Below are 19,869 nucleotides of genomic sequence, written 5' to 3'. Positions count from 1 at the left end.
GTAAAGGAATCAATGACTTATTAGTACTTTGTCAATGCCCCAAGGAGATAACAGTTTAATAACTGATAGAAACCAACAGTCTAGAGATCACCCCAGAAAAAAATAGTAATGTCTTTGTTTTGATTTGCATGCTACATGTTTTTGGCTTTTTAAAAACATCCCAGCTAATATTAAGTGTTGCCAAATTTATATTAGTCACCACCAAATCTACTAAAAGAAAATGGCTCAATTTAGACATGCTATAATTAACTCACAGTTATTAACTTAACCTGCTTTAAAAAACAATATTAGCAATCAAGAGATGTTTTCCCCATAAAGATGGAATTTGGAAATTTTGGGATGGCTGCCCTCAAGTGCCATGACCCATCCAGTGGACCCTGGTCACATTACTCCATGACTGTGCCCATTAGGAGCGACAAAAAGTACTTCCACCTCAAATAGTTTGAAACAATTTTCAAAATTGGCCAAGGGAGTGGTAGAGTCATGTCTTAGCCATGAATAGCATAACCTGGGTGAGATGTGGTTCAGACCCTTCTCTTCAAGGTCTTTAGGTATTTACAAATGTATTTTTATACAATTGCTGAAGTCTTGAGTCTCTGACTATATAGTAGTTATTTCTTGTGAACTATCTGCGTGTATAAAAATGCTTCCCTGCCTGAGAATAAGGTAGAATCATTCCATCAACGGTCTCAATTCATCAACTTTTCCTGAATCCAAGCCCTCACGTTTCACCTCGTAGTGCCCTTTCACTCTAATTTTGTGTTCCATTTATGTGAGTTGATTTGGTCACTGGGATGCCACAAAGGAGAGGCTTGCAAAAGCATTTGTAAGATTCCACTCTAGCTCTTTCCTTTTGCCATTACCTAGAAACATACCCATCATATTCATCCTGATGGAGGATGAAGATGAGTTGAGCAAACAGGAACTACCCAAGACACCTAAGCTAAGGTAATTGTAGAACAGCTGATAAAGACATTTCAAGGAAAGAAAACAACATATCCCTCATGAACACAGATGAAAAGTTCTAAATAAAATATTAGCAAATAGAATCTAGTGATACATAAAAAAGATAATACATTAAGACCAAAAGGAGTTTATTCCAAAAATAAAAAAGTTGGTTTAACATTTGAAAATCTCATTAATGGAATAACAGAAAAACATTTTGATTACCTTGATAGATGCAGAAAAAAATATCTGATATATTCAACACCAATTCATGATTCAAAACTTTTAGCAAACTAGAAATAAAATGGACTGTCTTAATCTAGTAAAGAATGACTACAAAAGCCTATAGCAAACATCATTTCAAATAGTGAAGCATGAAATTCTTTCCACCTGAGTTTGGGAACAGGGCAAGGCTGCCTCCTCTTACCATTTCTATTCAATATTATCATGAAAGTCCTAGATAATTCAATAAAGAAACAAAAAAGTATAAAAAGTGGGAAGAAAGTAGTAACTTTATATGATCGTATACATTTAAAAAATCCCAGGGAATCTACACATTCATTATTAAAATGAATATGTGAATTTATGAAGGATGCTAGATGTAAAGTCAACATACAAGGCCAGGTGTGGTGGCTCACATCTGTAATCCCAGCACCTTGGGAGGCTGAGATGGGAGGGTTGCTTGAATCCAGGAATTCAAGGCCAGCTTGGGTCAGTGAGACCAGAGAGACTCCTTCTCTACAAAAATTAATTTAAAAAATTAGCCAAGTGTGGTGATGCCTGCCTGCAGTCCCAGCTATGTGGGAGACTGAGGTGGGAGAAATGCTTGAGCCCAGGTGCCACTGCACTCCAGCCTGTGGTGACAGAGCAAGGCCCTGTCTTAAGACAAACAAATAAACAAAAGTCAATATACAAAAATTAGTTATGTTCCTACATACCAATAGCAAATATTTACAAAATGAAGATCTTCAAATATTTAAAATAGCACAAAAACTTATCAACTATGTAGAAATAAAACTAACAAAAGGTGTAAAACCTGTACACTACAAACTTTGCTAAAAGAAATCAAAGAAGACATCAGTAGAGAATTGTATTATGTTCGTGAGTTGGAAATCTCAATATTTTTAGATGTCAATTCTCTCCAAATTAAGCTGTGTAGTCAATGCCCAAGTCAAAATACTAACAGGGTGTGGGGGTGTGTTTGTGTGGGTTTGAGTGTGTGTGTGTGTATGTAAATTGCCAAGATGATTCTAAAATTTATATGGAAATTCAAAGAATCTAGGAGAGCCAAGATAGTTTTTAAACAAAGAAGTACAAAGTTGGAGGACTTATACACAAGTTCTCAAGAGTCACTATAAAGCCATAATAATTAAAACTATGGTCTGGACTTAAGTATAGATAGTCATAATGAAAGGACAAAAAGCCCAGAAACAGACCTATACATATATGTTCACTTTGTTTGCAATAAACGCACCTCTGCAATTCATTGGGGGAAATCATGCTCTTTACAATAGATGGTACAGGAGGAATTGAGAGCTGTGTGAAAAACATGAACCTTGATACTGTATATCTTTACAACAATTAACTGGAGGTCAGTCATAGACCAATATATTGATAGAGGTGTTGGTTACATGCATATATACTTAGGTATAATATCATCAAGATATATACTTGATTAGTGCAACCTACCATATGTGTCATACCTCAGTAAAAATGTGGTTATAGATGCATGCATATATAATGTATACTTACATCGCGGCATATGTATATACAGATAATTTACTTCAACTTTTATTTTAGGTTCAGGGGTACATGTGGAGGATGCGCAGGTGTGTTGTTACACAGGTAAATGTGTGCCATGGTGGTTTGCTGCACAGATCATCCCATCCCTAGGTATTAAGCCCAGCATCCATTAGCTATTCTTGCTGATGCTCACCTTCCCCATCCCCTCCCTCCCCACAGGCCCCAGTGTGTGTTGTTCCCCATCGTGTGCCCATGTGTTCTCATTGTCAGCTCCCACATATAAGTGAGAACATGTGGTGTTTGGTTTTCTGTTCCTGTGTTAGTTTGCTGAGGATATCAGCTTCCAGCTCCATCTATGTCCCTGCAAAGGATGTAATCTTGTTCCTTTTTATGGCTGCACAGTTTTCCATGGCATTTATGTACCACATTTTCTTTTTTTGTTGTTGTTTTTTTAAGTGTAAATAATCTTTATTTGATATTACACATAAACCGCACAAAATGCCTTTGAATAAGTAAAAGGAACCATCTTAAATACAGGGAATTCTAATTACATTGGCATAGTTAAGGCCAAAAATACAAAGAAGACATTGCTACCTTATCTTCAACCCTTGCCTTTAAGAGGCAAATAAACACAAAATACAGGTGAATCGTGCTTGGTTCTGAGACAGTGAAGGAATTTCCCCAGTATTTAAATATATTCACATAACCAGTCATATAAATCTAAATATAAACCAATATAAATATAAATATAAAACCAATCTTCAATAAGTTTTAAGATGGTACTCACCATCTTTGTGAAAAGTTGAACATTATTAACAAAGTCTAATCATATCTTTAGAAGGAGTAAACAGTGATAGCATTTACTGAATTGGAATTACTATTAATATTCAAAAACCAAACTTATTCATTTAACCACAAGCCAGTCTTAGTTTTAAATCAGGACTGCCCAACAAAATATTCTGACAGTCATTCATAATCTGAATTCTGGTGTATGAGATCTATTAAATTATGGTACACATAAAAAAGTCATGAGACATTTCTGTTTTGTAATATAAGGCAGTGGCCAATTATTACTCACTAGTATCTTTTTTTTTTTTTGAGACAGAGTCTCGCTCTGTCGCCCAGGCTGGAGTGCAGTGGCGCGATCTCAGCTCACTGCAAGCTCCGCCTTCCGGGTTCACGCCATTCTCCTGCCTCAGCCTCCCAAGTAGCTGGGACTACAGGCAGCCGCCACCACGCCCAGCTAATTTTTTGTATTTTTTAGTAGAGACAGGGTTTCATCGTGTTAGCCAGGATGGTCTCGATCTCCTGACTAGTAGCTTTTTTGAGATAAGCTATCAAGTCTGCCCTTTCTGCATTGTTCTTAATGCCAGCAAAGATCATTTTTTTCCAGGAATGTACTTCCTGGGATTCTCAAAATACTCTATCAGTGTATCCTCTCCCCAGGTGATGCCTTTGTTCTTATCAGTCTCTAATCCAATGGCCTGACCTGTCTTCCACCTGAAGAGACCACGGAGATTAGGCCCAGTCTTGTGCTTGCCTCCCTTTTCCACGGTGTGGCACTGGGCACACTTCTGAACAAAAATTTTCTTGCCTTTCTCAACATCACCCATATTTAATTCTCTCTTTCATCACTGGCATTACAAAGGTTCCCGCTCAGAAGCCAGATGTCCTGCTCTATGTACCATATTTTCTTTATCCAATCTATCATTGACTGGCATTTAGGTTGATTCCATGTCTTTGCTATTGTGAATACTGCTGCAATGAACATATGTGTGCATGCATGTATCTTTATAAGACAATGATTTATATTCCTTTGGGTATATACCCCATAATGGGATTGCTGGATCTGATGGTATTTCTGCCTCTAGGTCTTTGAGGAATTGCCACACTGTCTTCCACATGGGTTGAACTAATGTACACACCCACCAACAGTGTAAAAGCATTCCTTTTTCTCCGCAACCTTCCCAGCATCTGTTATTTTTTGGCTTTTTAATAAAAGCCATTCTGACTGGCATGAGATGGTATCTCATTGTGGTTTTGTTTGCATTTCTTTAATGATTAGTGATGTTGAGCTTTTTTTTCATATTTTTGTTGACTGCATGCATGTCTCTTTTGGGGAGTGTCTGTTCAGATCCTTTGCCCACTTTTTAATGGGGTTGTTTTTTTCTTGTAAATTTAAGTTCCTCATAGACTCTGAATGAGGTATTACCAGTGAAGGCTGAGAAACAGCAAAGATGGCAGCCAGCTCCTTCCTTTGGAAGCTCCATCCCAGGGGGATACTGACCTGTAGCCAGCCCGCACATACCTGCAGGAGGTGGCTGGAGACCCCTGCTGGGCATTCTCACCAGTCAGGAGGCATGGGATCAGGGACCCACCCAAAGAAGCAGTCTGGCTGCTTTGGGGTAGAGCAGGTGTGCTGCACTGTGGGGGATCCTTCCTCCTGTGGACCACCTGTATTCTCCAAAGCCAGCAGGTTGGAGTGGCTGAGCTGACCAAACTGCAGAGATGGCAGCTGCCCCTCCTGCCAGGAGCTCCATTTCAGGGAGAGATCAAAGCTCTGTCCATAGAACCATTGCTGGAGTGGTTAAAGCCCCTGCAGAGATTCCTGCCCAGTGAGGAGGAATGGATTGGGGTCCTGCTTAAAGAAGCAGTCTGGTCATGATCTGGCAAGCCAGCTGTGCTGTGTTGTGGGAACTCTTCCTTGTCCAGACTGGCTGTATTCTCCATAGCTGGCAGGCTGGAGTGGCTGAGTCTATGAACCACAGTGATGCTGGCTGCCTCTCCCCACCTCCCCGGGAACTCAGACCCATCTGAGGTGGATTCCAACCTGCTGCTGTTGACAGGCTAGGATTCCAAGCCAGTGGGTCTTAACTTGTGAGGTGCCATGGAAATGGGCCCTGCAGAATGATGCTGCCTGGCTCGCTGGATTCAGCCCCCTTCCCAGAGATATGTATGGACAGATTTCCCACTGTGCTGAAGATCCCCGGGGCTAGTGTGTAAAACTCCTGGGTTTCTGTGTGTGCCTGAGCAGCTGAAGTGCCGAGACTCCATACAGGTCTGTGTATCAGGCCCACAGCCCTGGTGGCATGGGCTCACAAGGGCATCTCTTGATCCATGGCTTGCAAAGATCCATGGGAGAAGCACGGTTTCCTGGGCAGGACTGCACATTCACTGCTTCCCTTGGCTGGGAGTGGGGGTTCCTTTGGCTCCATGCCACCCCCGGCTGGGCCATCGCACCCTCTGCCTGCTTGTCTTCATTCTCCATTGGTCGACCTGTTCGTCCAGTCAGTCCCAATGTGAGAACCTGGTTATCTCAGTTGAAGGTGCTGAATTCCCTCGCCCTTTTCATTCCTCTTTGTGAGCGCTGCAGAGTGCAGCTGCTTCTAATTGGCCATCTTGCATCACTCTAAACATTTCTTTTTTAGCCCTAGTTCTTAATTCCTATAGCCCTTGGTTTATCACCAGTTTCTTGATAAAATAATCCGTCCATGTTCTCTAGTCATGGGATGATGGCTCAGGCCAGGGATCCAGGGCATTTTCTGGGAAGTAGCTGAACTTGCAGTTCTATCCTGTTCGGAACTGAGCTAACACACTGCAGAGAGGTACTCCTTTCACCTCTCGGCAACTGATGCCAGCCCTCGATAGTTATATTTTTATTGAGGTATAATAAGTATTGTAAATTACATAAAATTAAACAATTATCCTTTCAGCTGGCATTTCACAGTAAACAGCATTATATGTTTGAAATTAATTTAGTCATCCACAGAGCCTAAAGCAATATGCCCTGACTATAATTTAGGATCTCAACCTAAGAATACACATTTTGGGTTATAGCATCCCCATCTTTCTTCCCTATGGTAGACTATCAAAAACGGCCACAATTCTTTATAATTCCTTCCATCAAGAGTTGGAGTTTATTTTCTACTCCTTGAATCCAGACTGGTAGTGTAATTTGCATTGTCCAATAAAATGGGGTAGAAGTAATATATAATTTTGAGCCTGGGCCTTAAGAGGATTTGCATTGTTTTGTTGCCGCTCCTGGGACTCTTGCCTCTGCCATCATGTGAACAGGCCTGAAGTAGCCTACTGGAGAATGAGAGACCGCATGGGGCCATTCAGCCAAGTCAGGTAATTTTCTTTCACTTAAAAAATCTGTTCCCTTCATTCTTTAAAAATATTTTTAATTGACATATAATATTTATTCATATTTATAAGGTAGAGAGGGATATCTCAATACTTGTATACAATGTGTAATGATCAAATCAGGATAATCAGCATATCTATCACCTCAAATATTTATCATTCTTGTGTTGGGAACACTCAACATCCTCTCTATTTAAAAATATACAATAAATTGTTGTTAACTGTAGACACCCTGCAGCACTACAGAACACCAGAACTTATTCATATCTGTAAGCTTAAATCTGATATTTTTTTGTTGATTTTCTGTCTAGATGATCTGTCCAATGGTAAGAGTGGGATGTTAAAGGCCCCAACTGTTACTGCATTGGAGCCTATCTTTCCCTTTAGACCTAAAAATATTTGCCTTGTTTATCTGAGTGCTCTAGTTTTGGGTATATATATATATTGACAATTATTGTATCTTATTGCTAAGTTGATCTCTTTATTATTGTAAAATGACGTTCTTTGTCTCTTCACACAGTTTGACTTAAAGTCTGTTTTTATCTGATAAGTATGGCTACCTCTGCTCGCTTTTGGTTTCTGTTTGCCTGGAATATTTTCTTCTATCCCTTCACTTCCAGTCTGTATGAACCTTTAAAGGTGAAGTTAGTTTCTTGTAGGCAGCATACAGTTGGGTCTTTTTTTTTTTTTTTTTTTTTTTTTTTTTTAAATCTAGGCAGCCAACTCTATATTTTTTAATTGGGAATTTGATCTGTTTACATTACATTCAAGATTACTATTAATAGATGAAGCTTTATCCTGTCATTTTGTTCATTTTTTTCTGGTTGTTTTGTATATCCTTTGTTCTTCACCTATTTTTTTTTAATCTTTGTGGTTTGGTAATTTTCTGTAGTGACAAAGTTTGATTCCTTTCTCTTTCTCATGTGTATATCTGCACTACCAGTGAGTTTTATACTTTTGTGTGTTTTGACAATGGTAATCATCCTCTTGCTTCCAGATGTAGAACCACCTTAAGCAGTCCTTGTAAGGTCAGTCTAGTGGGAATGAATTTCTTCAGTTTCTGCTTGTCTAGGAAATACTTTATTTCTCCCTCATTTCTAGGGGATAGCTCTACTAGGTATAGTATTCTTGGTTGACAGTTTTTTTTTTCCTTCAGTACCTTGAATATATCATCCCATCTTATTGTCTACTGACCTGTAAATTTTCCACTGGGAAATCCACTGTTAATCAAATGGAGTTTCCCTTATATGTGACTTGATGCTTTTTTCTTGCTGTTTTTAACATTTCTTTGTTTTGTTTTTTTTTATTTTTTTTGGATACAGTCTCGCTCTGTCACCCAGGCTGTAGTGCAGTGGTGTGATCTTGGCCCACTGCAACCTCCACCTCCTGGGTTTAAGCAATTCTCATGATTGAGCCTCCCAAGTAACTGGAACTGCAGGTTCACGCCACCACACCCAGTTAATTTTTTTGTATTATTAGTAGAAATGTGGTTTCTTCACGTTGACCATGCTCGCCTTGAACTCCTGGCCTCAAGTGATCCACCTGCCTCAGCCTCCCAAAGTGCTGGGATTACAGGTGTGAGCCACCACACCTGACGAATATCCCCTCTTTCTGACTTTTGACAGTTTGACTACTATGCACCTCAGAGAAGACCTTTTTGGGTTGAATCTATTTGAGAACCTTTGAGCTTCCTAGATTTTGGCCATATCTCTCCCATGTCTGTTTTTAAAGCTCTTGATTGTATTTTTTTTTTTTTTGAGACAGGGTATCACTGTGCCACCCAGGCTGGAGTGCAGTGGCACAATCTTGGCTCACTGCAAACTCCACCTCCTGGATTCAAGCAATTCTCATGTCTCAGCCTCCCAAGTAGCTTGGATTGCAGGCATGCGCCACCAAACCCAACTAATTTTTGTATTTTTTAGAGACAGGATTTCGCCATGTTCATCAGGCTTGTCTTGAACTCCTGGCCTCAAGCGATCCACTGCCTTGGCCTCCCAAAGTGCTGGGATAACAGGTGGGAACCACTGCACCTGGACTCTTGATTGTATTTTTATTTTATTCCTTAAATTCTTCAGCTCCACAATTTCTGTCTGGTTTTTAATGACATATATATCCCTGTCGAATTTCTCATAAGATCATAAATTGTTTTTCTAATTTCATTGATCTATCTGTATTCTCTGTATTTCATAGTTTCCTTAAGATCATTATTTTGAATTCCTTCTTAGCCATTTGACATACTCTTTAAATTTAGGGTCTGTTAATGGGGAATTATTGTGTTTCTTTGGAGGTGTAATGTTTCCTTGCTTTTCATGTTTCTTGTGGCCCTAAACTGATTTTTGCACATCTGGGGGAACCGTTGCCTCTTCCAGTGTTAGGGAGCTTTCATAGAGAAATACTTTTTCCAATAGTTGTCTCCTATAGTGTCCATTGAGTAGGGTGCTTTGACTTTGGTTCTGGGTGGGTGCAGTAATATAGTCTTCAGGTGACTTTTTTGGCTGTAATCAGCATTCAGTGGTGTCTGTGAGTGCCTCAGTGGCCTGATGGTGAGTGTTTGTGGAGACAGTGGTGTGGCTTTTCTTGGTGTGAGAGCCATCATTCAGATTAGTTCTCAGGCCTTAGGCATATGCATGCTAGCTGCAGTGGCTTTGCTAGTTGTGGGGTATTGCCAACAGCAGGGTGGGCACCAGGCAGGCCAGTCCTCAGTGCCTTAGAAGTGCATGCAGCATATGGTGGCTCTGCTGGTGAAGGGGGTGGGGCTGTTGGCAGCAGTGGGTGCCAGATGGGATGGGCCTTGGGCCTTGAGGGGTGCATGTAGCATGCAGTGGCTCTGTCAGTTGAGGGAAGCCAAGTCATTTTAGACTAGCCAGTCCTCAGATGACCCAGTAGCTGCCCACAGATACATGAATGAGCTTAGTTGAGACAGGAAATCCTTTCTGCAAGCACCTGAATTGGACAGTTAAGCCCATACCAAATTCACAAACCATAGTATCATGAGCCAAATAAATAGTTGCTGTTGTAAGCCAGTAAGTTTTGGGGTGGTTTGTAATCACTGGCACAATTGTAATTGGTATCAATCCATTATGATTTTTTTACTTGAAAGAGTACATTTTTAAAAGAATACTGCCATATCTGGGTTAATATTAAACTTATGACTACACAGTCTACATTCACTGAGAAATGAGTATTTGTCAGATAAAGACCCTTACCTCGATTGGATTTCTATAGAAAGACTGCCTTCCAGAAGATGGAAATGACATAGCAATAATACACTCTGAAAGTCAAAATCATCACTATTACAAACATTATTATAGATTTCATATAACATACAAAAAATTAATTTATACATGATCAGACTCCATTTTCACAGAAAAAAACCTTTTAAGATTGAGGTTGACAGAAAAGAGCTAATACTCAGGATAATCAAATAACATATTAAATTATCCAACACAATGATCATTAAACTGGCATGGAGTTCTTAAGTCTCCACTAGTTCTAACTGTATGCCATGTACTTATGATGGCCTCAGTCTGAAGTTCTCCTTGTTCTTAGAATTTATTTCTTATCTTAAATACCAGAGAAAATCCAAGAGTTCTGGGCACCAGTGATGGTGGGAACTCCCAAGGTGCTTTGCAGCCCTCTCACTCAGAAAACCTGAGATCTACAAAGCACTGACCTCATTCTCTGGGGTTCTAGGATGAGAAGAGGTCTCTGTGGGATTCTTGGGACTCAGAAATAACTACTAGAGGTTAATAAATTGAAACTCAAATGGAGTCAGCTGAAAGTCCATTCAAGTTCCTATGCTGCAACTGAGTAGTCCTGAATTGAGAAGACGTGCAGATCTTCCATTGCCAGGGCTAAACCACAAATATGTCACACTATCACAGTGGCATATATCCTCATGAATAAAGAATATTTTGAATGAATGTGTCTTAGATGAGGCAAAAAAAAATACAATTACAAGAAAAAGTGAAGTAATACAAGTAAATCAACAGTTAAGTGTCACAAACCTGTAATGTAAGTGAGGTCCAGGTCAAATCCATCACTTGTGTATCGCCTTTTGTTTTCTGAAACCTGAGAGTTTAAAATCATCATTAGTTTGTGAAACATTCATCAACATAAAAATAAAAAACATTATACAGTATAGATATCAACCCTTGCCAATGAGTCCCAAAACACAAAATATTTTTCTGAATCATAAGCATGTTTTGCCCACTTACCAGCCTTCTCATCAGCTTTTCAAGTTGTCTTTTTTGATGAACCAGATGAAAAATTCTTATCAGAATAATCAGTCGTAGAAGCTGAACTAAATGTGTCCATCTAGCAATAAATTTAAAAGATCCATTTTTGCTTCAGAAACAGAATTTTATCAATATAAACTATGTCTAGAGCAGCAGTTGTTAACCAGAGGCAATTTTCCCTCCTCTCCCCAATTACCTACCTGGGGGATATTTGGCAATGTCTGGAGGCATTTAGGTTTTCACAACTGGTGTGCGTGTGTGTGTGTGTGTCTGTGTTACTTACATCTAGTGAATAGAGGCCAGGAATTTTGCTAAACACCCTACAATTAATATAACTGCTCACCACCCTCTTATGACAATGATCTGGCCCAAAATGTCAGTAATGCTGAGGCTGAGAAATTCTGGTCTAGAGAAATAGTGATACGATAGACTCTTAGCATTTGTAAATTTAATTTTGGGATTTAAGACTAGCATTTTCAATTTTTCCACATCAAAACAAATCGATTATTCTTGTTCATCTTTGTTATTCCCATGAGTAACAGATGTTCACTACAGCTGCTAATGCACATCAGGCAGGCAACAGATTGAGATACTTCCAAAGTGTTCTAGCTGGTATCTCTCCTACCATCAGAACCACCGAAGCAGAGAACTGATGTCTGGACTAGTGCTTCTCTGATTTGGGCACATGTCAATAAGAGCCACCTGGAAAAGCTTGTTAAGCTGCAGATTGCTGGTTACCAGAGATACTGATTCGGTGGGTCCAGGGTGGGGCCTAAGGTATTTTTCTTCTTACATTTCTAGCAAGCTGTCAAGTGATGCTGAGGTTTCTAGTCAGAGGACCACATTGGCTGAGGTTATTTTCAAATAACTCCAAAAGCCTATCACTTAACATGCTTTTAGTTGGGGCCTGAGCTGCAGTCCAGGGAAGCTAGGGTACAAAAAGAAATCAGCTATTTGACCCATGAACAAGCTTAGGAAGCCACCATCTACATCCCAGTATACATTTGCTCTTTCATTTTCCTCATTGTCACAGTAAAAAAAGAAAGAGAGTCACCAGGGCCTCATACACTCTTTAGTTTCCTAACCCCTAACAGTTCTAACTTTGCTAAGCTTTCTTTGTTTCTACCACAACTATACTGCAAAACTCTACTATTGTGTTGTTACATGTGTCATCTCCTAGTTTCTGTTCTGTTTGCTATTTTTTAGAAACTCATGATTGAAGTCACTCAAATTTTGCGTTTGCTCAAATAAATTCCCTCTTGGCTGTAGGAAAAATCCAGACAGAACATTATGTGTAAGGGATTTGTAGTTGAAGCACAGAGGGGAATTATTTTCAATATAAATTTTTTTTATATACCAGATATTAAACTGATAAGAATATTATACTTGATCTTAGCCAAAAGGCCAAAAAATGATACAAATGGGAATTTGATGAGAACTTCAAAATGTAGAGAAGTTAAAGTTAGTACAAGAGTAAAAGTCCTTCTTTGGGTACTGCATCTTCTTTATTCAGTTAATGGTACTTAGTGTGTATACTCTTCACTGGTCCCTAAATATCACAATCTTTTAGTTTCAAAGTATGTGGGAATTTACCTAAACATTTCATTTTAAAGCAATGTATTTGGTATAGAATGAGAATATTTGAAGTTGAAAAGATTACATAGAATAAAAGCCACAGAAAATGCTAAAGTTAATGAAAAACTTTAAGAGAGGTAAGTCTTATGTTTCATACCTGGGAATATTCCTAAGAAACTTAATGTCAAAAAAAATGTAAACGACATCAACCAGCAAAGGAATCACAATAATGGCAGTATCTAAAATGTTAAATAAGTCAGAAAAATACTGCTGTCTCCTGTAATATAAAACAAAAAAAAAAAGTTCATTCTCCCCTGCCAGAAGAGATAGGAATATTTAAAGACCACAAACTATTGACTCATCCCCATTAAGAATTCTACTATCATGAATTATTTAAGATGTATTTTCTAGAGTAGACTAAGGGAAAAATATAATATTCATGGGAAGTTTCAAACAATGAAATTATATTCATCATTTGACACTTATATGTGACTAAAACACCAACATGGCAATTCAAACATAATAAGAGATATAACTAAATGCATAATAATCACCCTTATTGTGGACAATGGGGTATCTATCCCCTCAAGCATTTATCATTCATGTTACAAACAATCCAATTACACTCTTTCAGTCATTTAAAAATATACAATCAAGTTATTGTCGACTATGGTCAATCTGTTGTGCTATCAAATAGTAGGCGTTACTCATTCTATTTTTTTGTACCCATTAACCATCCCCACCTCCCCACCCCCAAGCCCCTACTACCATTCCCAGCCTCTGATGACCATCCTTCTACTCTCTAGGTCTATGAGTTCAATTGTTTTTTGTGTTTTTTTTTAGAGCCCCATAATAAGTGAGAACATGTGATGTTTATCCTTCTGTGCCTGGCTTATTTCACTTAACAAACATAGTGATCTCCAGTTCCATCCATGTTGTTCCAAATGACAGGATCTCTTTTTTTTTTTTTTTTTTTTTTTTTGAGATGGAGTTTCACTCTTGTTGCCCAGGCTGGAGTGCAATGGCGTGATCTCGGCTCACTGCAACCTCCACCTCCCAGGTTCAAGTGATTCTCCTACCTCAGCCTCACGAGTAGTTGGGATTACAGGTGACCGGCACCACACCCAGCTAATTTTTGTATTTTTAGTAGAGATGGGGTTTCTCTATGTTGGTCAGGCTGGTCTCAAACTCCCGACTTCAGGTGATCTGCCCACCTCAGCCTCCCAAAGTGCTGGGATTACAGGCATGAGCCACTGTACTTGGCCAAGATCTTATTGTTTTTTATGGCTAAATAATACTCTTCTTATGTATATGTACTATATTTTCTTTATCCATTCATCTGTTGATGGATACTTAGGTTGCTTCCAAATCTTAGCCATTATTAACAGTGCTGCAACAAAAAGGGAATGCAGATATCTCTTCTATATACTGATTTCCTTTCTTGTGGGTATCTACCCAGCAGTGGGATTGCTGGATCATATGGTAGTTCTATTTTTAGTTTTTTGAGTAACCTCCAAACTGTTCTCCAATTGGTTCTACTAATTTACATTTCCATGAACAGTGTATGAGGGTTCTCTTCACATCTTTGTCGGGATTTGTTATTGCCTGACTTTTGGATATAAACCATTTTAGCTGGGGTGAGATGATATCTCATGGTAGTTTTCTACACTGCCAATTTCTCTAATGATCAATGATGTTAAGCATCTCTTGATATGCCTGTTTACCATCTGTATGTTTTCTTTTGAGAATAGCCTGTTCAAATCTTATGCTCATTTAAAAAATTAGATTATTAGATTTTTTCCTAGCGAGTTGTTTGAGCTCCTTACATATTCTGGTTATTAATCCCTTTTCAGATGGGTAGTTTGCAAATATTTTCTCCCATTCTGTGGGCTGTCTCTTCACTTTGCTAATTGTTTCCTCTGCTATGAAGCAGCTTTTTAACTTGATGTGATCCCATTTGCCCATTTTTGCTTTGGTTGCCTGTGCTTGTCAGGTATAGCCCAAGTAATTTTTGCTCAGACCAATGTCCTGGAGATTCTTCCCAATGTTCTCTTGTAGTATAGTAGTTTCACTGAATTCTTAGATTTAAATCTTTAATCCATGTTGATTTGATTTTTGTATATGGTGAGAGGTAGGGGTCTAGGTGCATTCTTCTGTATGTGTATATCTAGTTTTCCCAGAACCATTTGTTGAAGAGACGTCTTTTGTTCAATGTATGTTCTTGGCACATTTATTAAAAATGAGTTCACTGTAAGTGTGTGTGGATTTGTTTCTGGGTTCTCTATTCTGTTCCAGTGGTCTATGTGTCTGTTTTTATGCCAGTGCCATGGTGTTTTGATTATATAGTTCTGTAGTATAATTTGAAGTCAGGTAATGTGATTCCTACAGCTTTGTTCTTTTTGCTTAAAATAGCTTTGGCTATTCTGGGTCTTTTGTGGCTCCATATAAATTTTAAGATTCTTTCTTCTACTTCTGTGAAGAATGTCATTCATATTTAGACAGGGAGTGCATTGAATCTGTAAATTGCTTTGGATAGTATGGACATTTTAACAATATTGATTCTTCCAATCCATGAACATGGAATCTCTTTCCATTTTTTGGTGTCCTCTTCAATTTCTTTCATCAGTGTTTTATCATTTTCATTATAAAGATCTTATACGTCTTTGGTTAGGTTAATTTCTAGGTATTTAATTTTATTTGTGGCTATTGTATATAGGACCACTTTTTAAATGTCCTTTCCAAATGGTTCACTGTTGACATATAGAAATGCTACTGATTTTTGTATATTGATTTTGTATCCTGCAACTTTACTGAATATATCAATTCTAATAGTTTTTTTTGTGGAGTCTTTAGTATTTTCCAAATAAAATGTATCATCTGCAAACACAAGGATAATTTTACTTCTTCCATCCCAATTTGGATTTCTTTTTTTATTCCCTTTCTTTCTCTTCTATAATGGCTCTAGCTAGGACTTCCGGTACTATGTTGAACAACAGTGGTAAAAGTGGGCATCCTCATTGTGTTCTAGATCACATAAAAAAGCTTTTCATTTTTTCCCCATTCAGTACGGTACTGACTGTGGGTCTGTCATATATGGTTTTTATTATGTTGAGGTGTGTTACTTCTATACCCAGTTTTTTTAGGGTGTTTACCATGAAGGGATGTTGAATTTTATCAAATGCTTTTTCAGCATCAACTGAAATGATCTTATGGTTTTTATCCTTTATTGTGTAGATATAATGTATCGCATTGATTGATTTGCAAATGTTGAACCATCCTTGCATCCCAGAGACACATCCCACTTGTCATGATGAATGATCTTTCCCATTTATTGTTGAATTCAGTTTTCTAGTGTCTTGTTGAGGATTTTTGCATCAATATTTATCAGATATATTAGCATGTTTTTGGTTTCGGTTTTGGTTTTTGGGTTTGTTTGTTTGCTTGTTTTATTTATTTATTTATTTATTTTTGAGACTGAGTCTCACTCTGTCACACAGGCTGGAGTGCAGTGGTGTGATCTCAGCTCATTGCAATGTCTGCCTCCCAGGTTCAAGTGATTCTCCTGCCTCGGCCTCATGAGTAGCTGAAATTACAGGCACCTGGCACCACACCCAGCTAATTTTTGTATTTTTAGTAAAGACGTGGTTTCACCATATTGGCCAGGCTGGTCTTGAACTCCTGACCTCCAGTAAACCACCTGCCTCTGCCTCCCAAAGTGCTGGGATTATAGGAGTGAGCCACCACTTCCAGCCTACATGTGTCTTTATGGGACAAGAGTGTTTCCTGTAGGCAACAGATCAATGGGTCTTTTTATTTTATTTATTTATTTATTTATTTTTGAGATGGATTCTTGCTCTGTCACCAGGCTGGAGTGCAGTGGCACCATCTCAGCTCACTGCAACCTCTGCCTCCCAGGTTCAAGTGATTCTCTTGCCTCAGCCTCCTGAGTAGCTGGGACTACAGGTGCACACCACCACACCCTGCTAATTTTTGTATTTTTAGTAGAGACAGGGTTTCACCATGTTTGCCAGGATGGTCTCTAGCTCTTGACCTCGTGATCTGCCTGCCTTGGCCTCCCAAACTGCTGGGATTGCAGGCATGAGCCACCACCACACCTGGATGGGTCTTGTTGTTTCATCCATTCATCCACTCTGTCTTTTGATTGAAAAGTTGAGTCTACTGACATTCAATGTTATTATTGATAAGTAAGGACTTACTCCTGCCATTTTGTTATTTGTTTTCTGGTTGTTTTGGGGTCTTCTCTTCCTTCCTTCTTTCCTTCCTGTCTTCCGTTAGTGAAGGTAATTTTCTCTGGTGATATGATTTAGTTTCTTGTTTTTTATTTTTCATGTGTCCATTGTTATGTTTTTTGGTCTGAGGTTACCATGAGGCTTGTAAATACTATCTTATAATCCATTATTTTAATCTTATAATAACAGTTTTCATAAACAAGTAAAAAGAAAACTAATAAAAACTCTACAACTTAACTTTGTTTCCCTATTTTTTAACTTTTTGTTATTTCTATTTATATCTTATTATGCCATCTATGTCTTGAAAAGTTGTAGTTAATATTTTTGATTGGCTCATAGTTTAGTCTCTCTACTTAGAATAAGAGTAGCTTATACATCATAGCTACAGTGTTATAACATTCTGCATTTTTCTGTATACCTACTATTACCAGTGAGTTTTATACCTTCAGGTTGTTACTTATTGCTCATTAATGTCCTTATCTTTCTGATTGAAATACTCCCTTTAGCATTTCTTCTAGGACAGGTCTGGTGTTGACAAAATCCCTCAGCTTTTGTGTGGAAAAGTCTTTATTTCCCCTTCACTTTGAAGGATATTTTCACTGGATACACTGTTCTAGGGTAAATGTTTTTTTCATTCAGCACTTTCAGTATGTCATGTCACTCTCTCCTGGCCTGAAACGTTTCTACTGAAGAGTCTGCTGCCAGATATATTGTAGCTCCATTGTATATTATTGGTTTCTTTTCTCTTGCTGCTTTTAAGATCCTTTCTTTATCCTTGATCTTTGGGACTGTGATTATTAAATTCCTTGAGGTGGTCTTCTTTGAGTTACATCTGCTCAGTGTTTTATAACTTTCTTGTACTTGGATATTGATATCTTTCTGTAGGTTTGGGACGTTCTGTTACTATCCCTTTGAATAAACTTTCTACACTCCCCACCTCCTCTTTAAGGCCAATACCACTTAGATTTGTCCTTTTGAGGCTACTTTCTAGATCCTGTAGGCATGCGTCATTGTTTTTTATTCTTTCCTTTGTCTCCTCTATGTATTTTGAAATAGCCTGTCTTCAGGCTCATTAATTCTTTCTTCTGGTTTATCAATTCTGCTATGAAAAGACTCTAATGCATTCTTTGGCGTGCCAATTACATTTTTTGGCTCCAGAATTTCTGCTTGATTCTTTTAAATTATTTCAATCTCTTTGTTAAACTTATCTAATAGAATTATGAATTCCTTCTCTGTGTTATCTTGAATTTCTTTGAGTTTCCTCAACACAGCTATTTTGATTTCTTTGTCTAAAAGGTCACATATCTCTGTTTCTACAGGATTGGCCCCTGGTGTCTTATTTAGTTCATTTGGTGAGGTCATGTTTTCCTGGATAGTGTTGATGCTAGCAGATGTTCTTTGGTGTCTGAGCATTGAAGAGTTAGGTATTTATTGTAGTTTTCACTGTATTTATTGTAGTTTTCACTGTCAGGGCTTGTTTGTACCCACCTTTCTTGGGAAGGCTTTCCAGATATTTGAAAGAACTTGGATATTGTGATCTAAGCTGTATCTGCTTTAGGGGGCACCCCAAGCCTCCTAAACTCTGTGGTTCTTGCAGACTCACAGTGGTACTGTCTTAATGGTCTTGGACAAGATCCAGGATAATTCTCTGCATTACCAAAAAGAGACTCTTGTTTTCTTCCCTTACTTTCTCCCAAACAAACAGAGTCTCTCTCTCTCTGTTCTGAGGCACCTAAAGCTTGGGGTTGAGTGACACAAGCACCCCTGTGGCCACCACTACTGTGACTGCATTGGGTCAGACCTGAGGCCAGCACAGCACTGGGTCTTGCCCAAGACCTGCTATAACCACTCCTTGGCTATTGCAGAACTTTGCTGAAGGCCTTGGGGCTCTACAGTCATCACATGGTAAAAATAGCCAGGCCTGTGTCCTTCCCTTCAGGATGGCAAGTTCTCCTAGCCTCCAGGTGGATCCAAAGGTGCTATCTGGGAATCAGGGCCTAGATCAAAAACTTTAAAAGTCTACCTAGTGTTTTATTGTGCTATGGCTGAGCTGTCACTCAAACCACAACATGCAGTCCCTCCCACTCTTTCCACCCCTGTCCAAAGGCAGAGGAGCAGCAATCCATGGCCACCTCAAACACAGGCCATGGGGGGGTACTGCCAGACTACCACCAATGTTCTCATAAGGCCCAAAGGCTCTTAAGTCAGTTTGTGGTGAATGCTCCTGTTAATTATTTTAAAATGCTTCTTTTTTTAAATTTTTTTTTATTTTTTTTGAGATGGAGTCTCGCCCTGTGCACCCTGTCACCCAGGCTAGAGTGCAATGGCGTGATCTCGGCTCAATGCAACTTCTGCCTCCCAGGTTCAAATGATTCTCCTGCCTCAGCCTCCCAAGCAGCTGGGATTACAGGCAACCACCACCATGCCCAGCTAATTTTTGTATTTTTAGTAGTGACGGGGTTTCACCATGTTGGCCAGGATTGTCTCAAACTCCTGACCTTGGGATCCTCCCACCTCAGCCTCCCAAAGTGCTTCTTATAAAAGTACAAAATAGCTTAATGCATTATAAAAATAATCAAACTTACCCTTCTACAAATACTCGAAGAAGAACATCCATGAGAAAAAATAAGGCAATAGCTAGAGAAATAGAACAATACTCCAAAGGAATATAAAGTTTGCTATCAGTGAAAATTAGGTCGGCAAGGAGGAGAGTGACATCCAGTAAGACCAGGAAAACTCCAAATATTCTAAAATAAATAAATAAATAAATAAATACAAAGATAAAGGGGCATTTGTCCCTATAGCTATACTATATTTAAGCCACTGATCAGGTACCAAAATGTTATTATTTAGTATTAAGCTGCCCAGTGGCAGGAAAAACTGTAATGCCTTCGAATCTCAGAAAAATCACTGTTTTCACCCAATAGAAGCCGTTCTTAATAAACAAAATTCTCACCAAACCACTTCACAAG

The 19,869-nt window shown here is 38.8% G+C and overlaps 1 protein-coding gene and 2 pseudogenes across 3 annotated transcripts in view; all 3 read right to left on the bottom strand.

The window, feature by feature from the left end:
- TPTE2 (transmembrane phosphoinositide 3-phosphatase and tensin homolog 2) overlaps window positions 1-19,869 on the bottom strand; it is a 140,438-nt gene that overhangs the window by 31,683 nt on the left and 88,886 nt on the right. For 2 of the 3 annotated variants that reach the window (XR_004030138.1, XM_030813293.1), the window contains 5 exons: window positions 19,483-19,644; window positions 12,805-12,924; window positions 11,052-11,151; window positions 10,842-10,905; window positions 10,041-10,105 (listed from right to left, as the gene is read on the bottom strand). Coding sequence is in view for 2 of the 3 variants with exons in the window: in XM_030813293.1 (XP_030669153.1) it covers window positions 10,041-10,105; window positions 10,842-10,905; window positions 11,052-11,151; window positions 12,805-12,924; window positions 19,483-19,644 (511 nt within the window). In the remaining variant the exon portion in view is untranslated. The remainder of the gene's footprint in view (window positions 1-10,040; window positions 10,106-10,841; window positions 10,906-11,051; window positions 11,152-12,804; window positions 12,925-19,482; window positions 19,645-19,869) is intronic. The other variant, XM_030813290.1, reaches the window with a different exon arrangement.
- Window positions 3,655-4,301, bottom strand: LOC115835143 (annotated as a pseudogene).
- LOC115835352 lies at window positions 12,377-12,488 on the bottom strand (annotated as a pseudogene).

The sequence above is a fragment of the Nomascus leucogenys genome, chromosome 5, assembly GCF_006542625.1.
Source record: "Nomascus leucogenys isolate Asia chromosome 5, Asia_NLE_v1, whole genome shotgun sequence".
Lineage (NCBI taxonomy): Eukaryota > Metazoa > Chordata > Mammalia > Primates > Hylobatidae > Nomascus > Nomascus leucogenys.
This window is presented reverse-complemented; position numbering and strand designations above follow the sequence as displayed.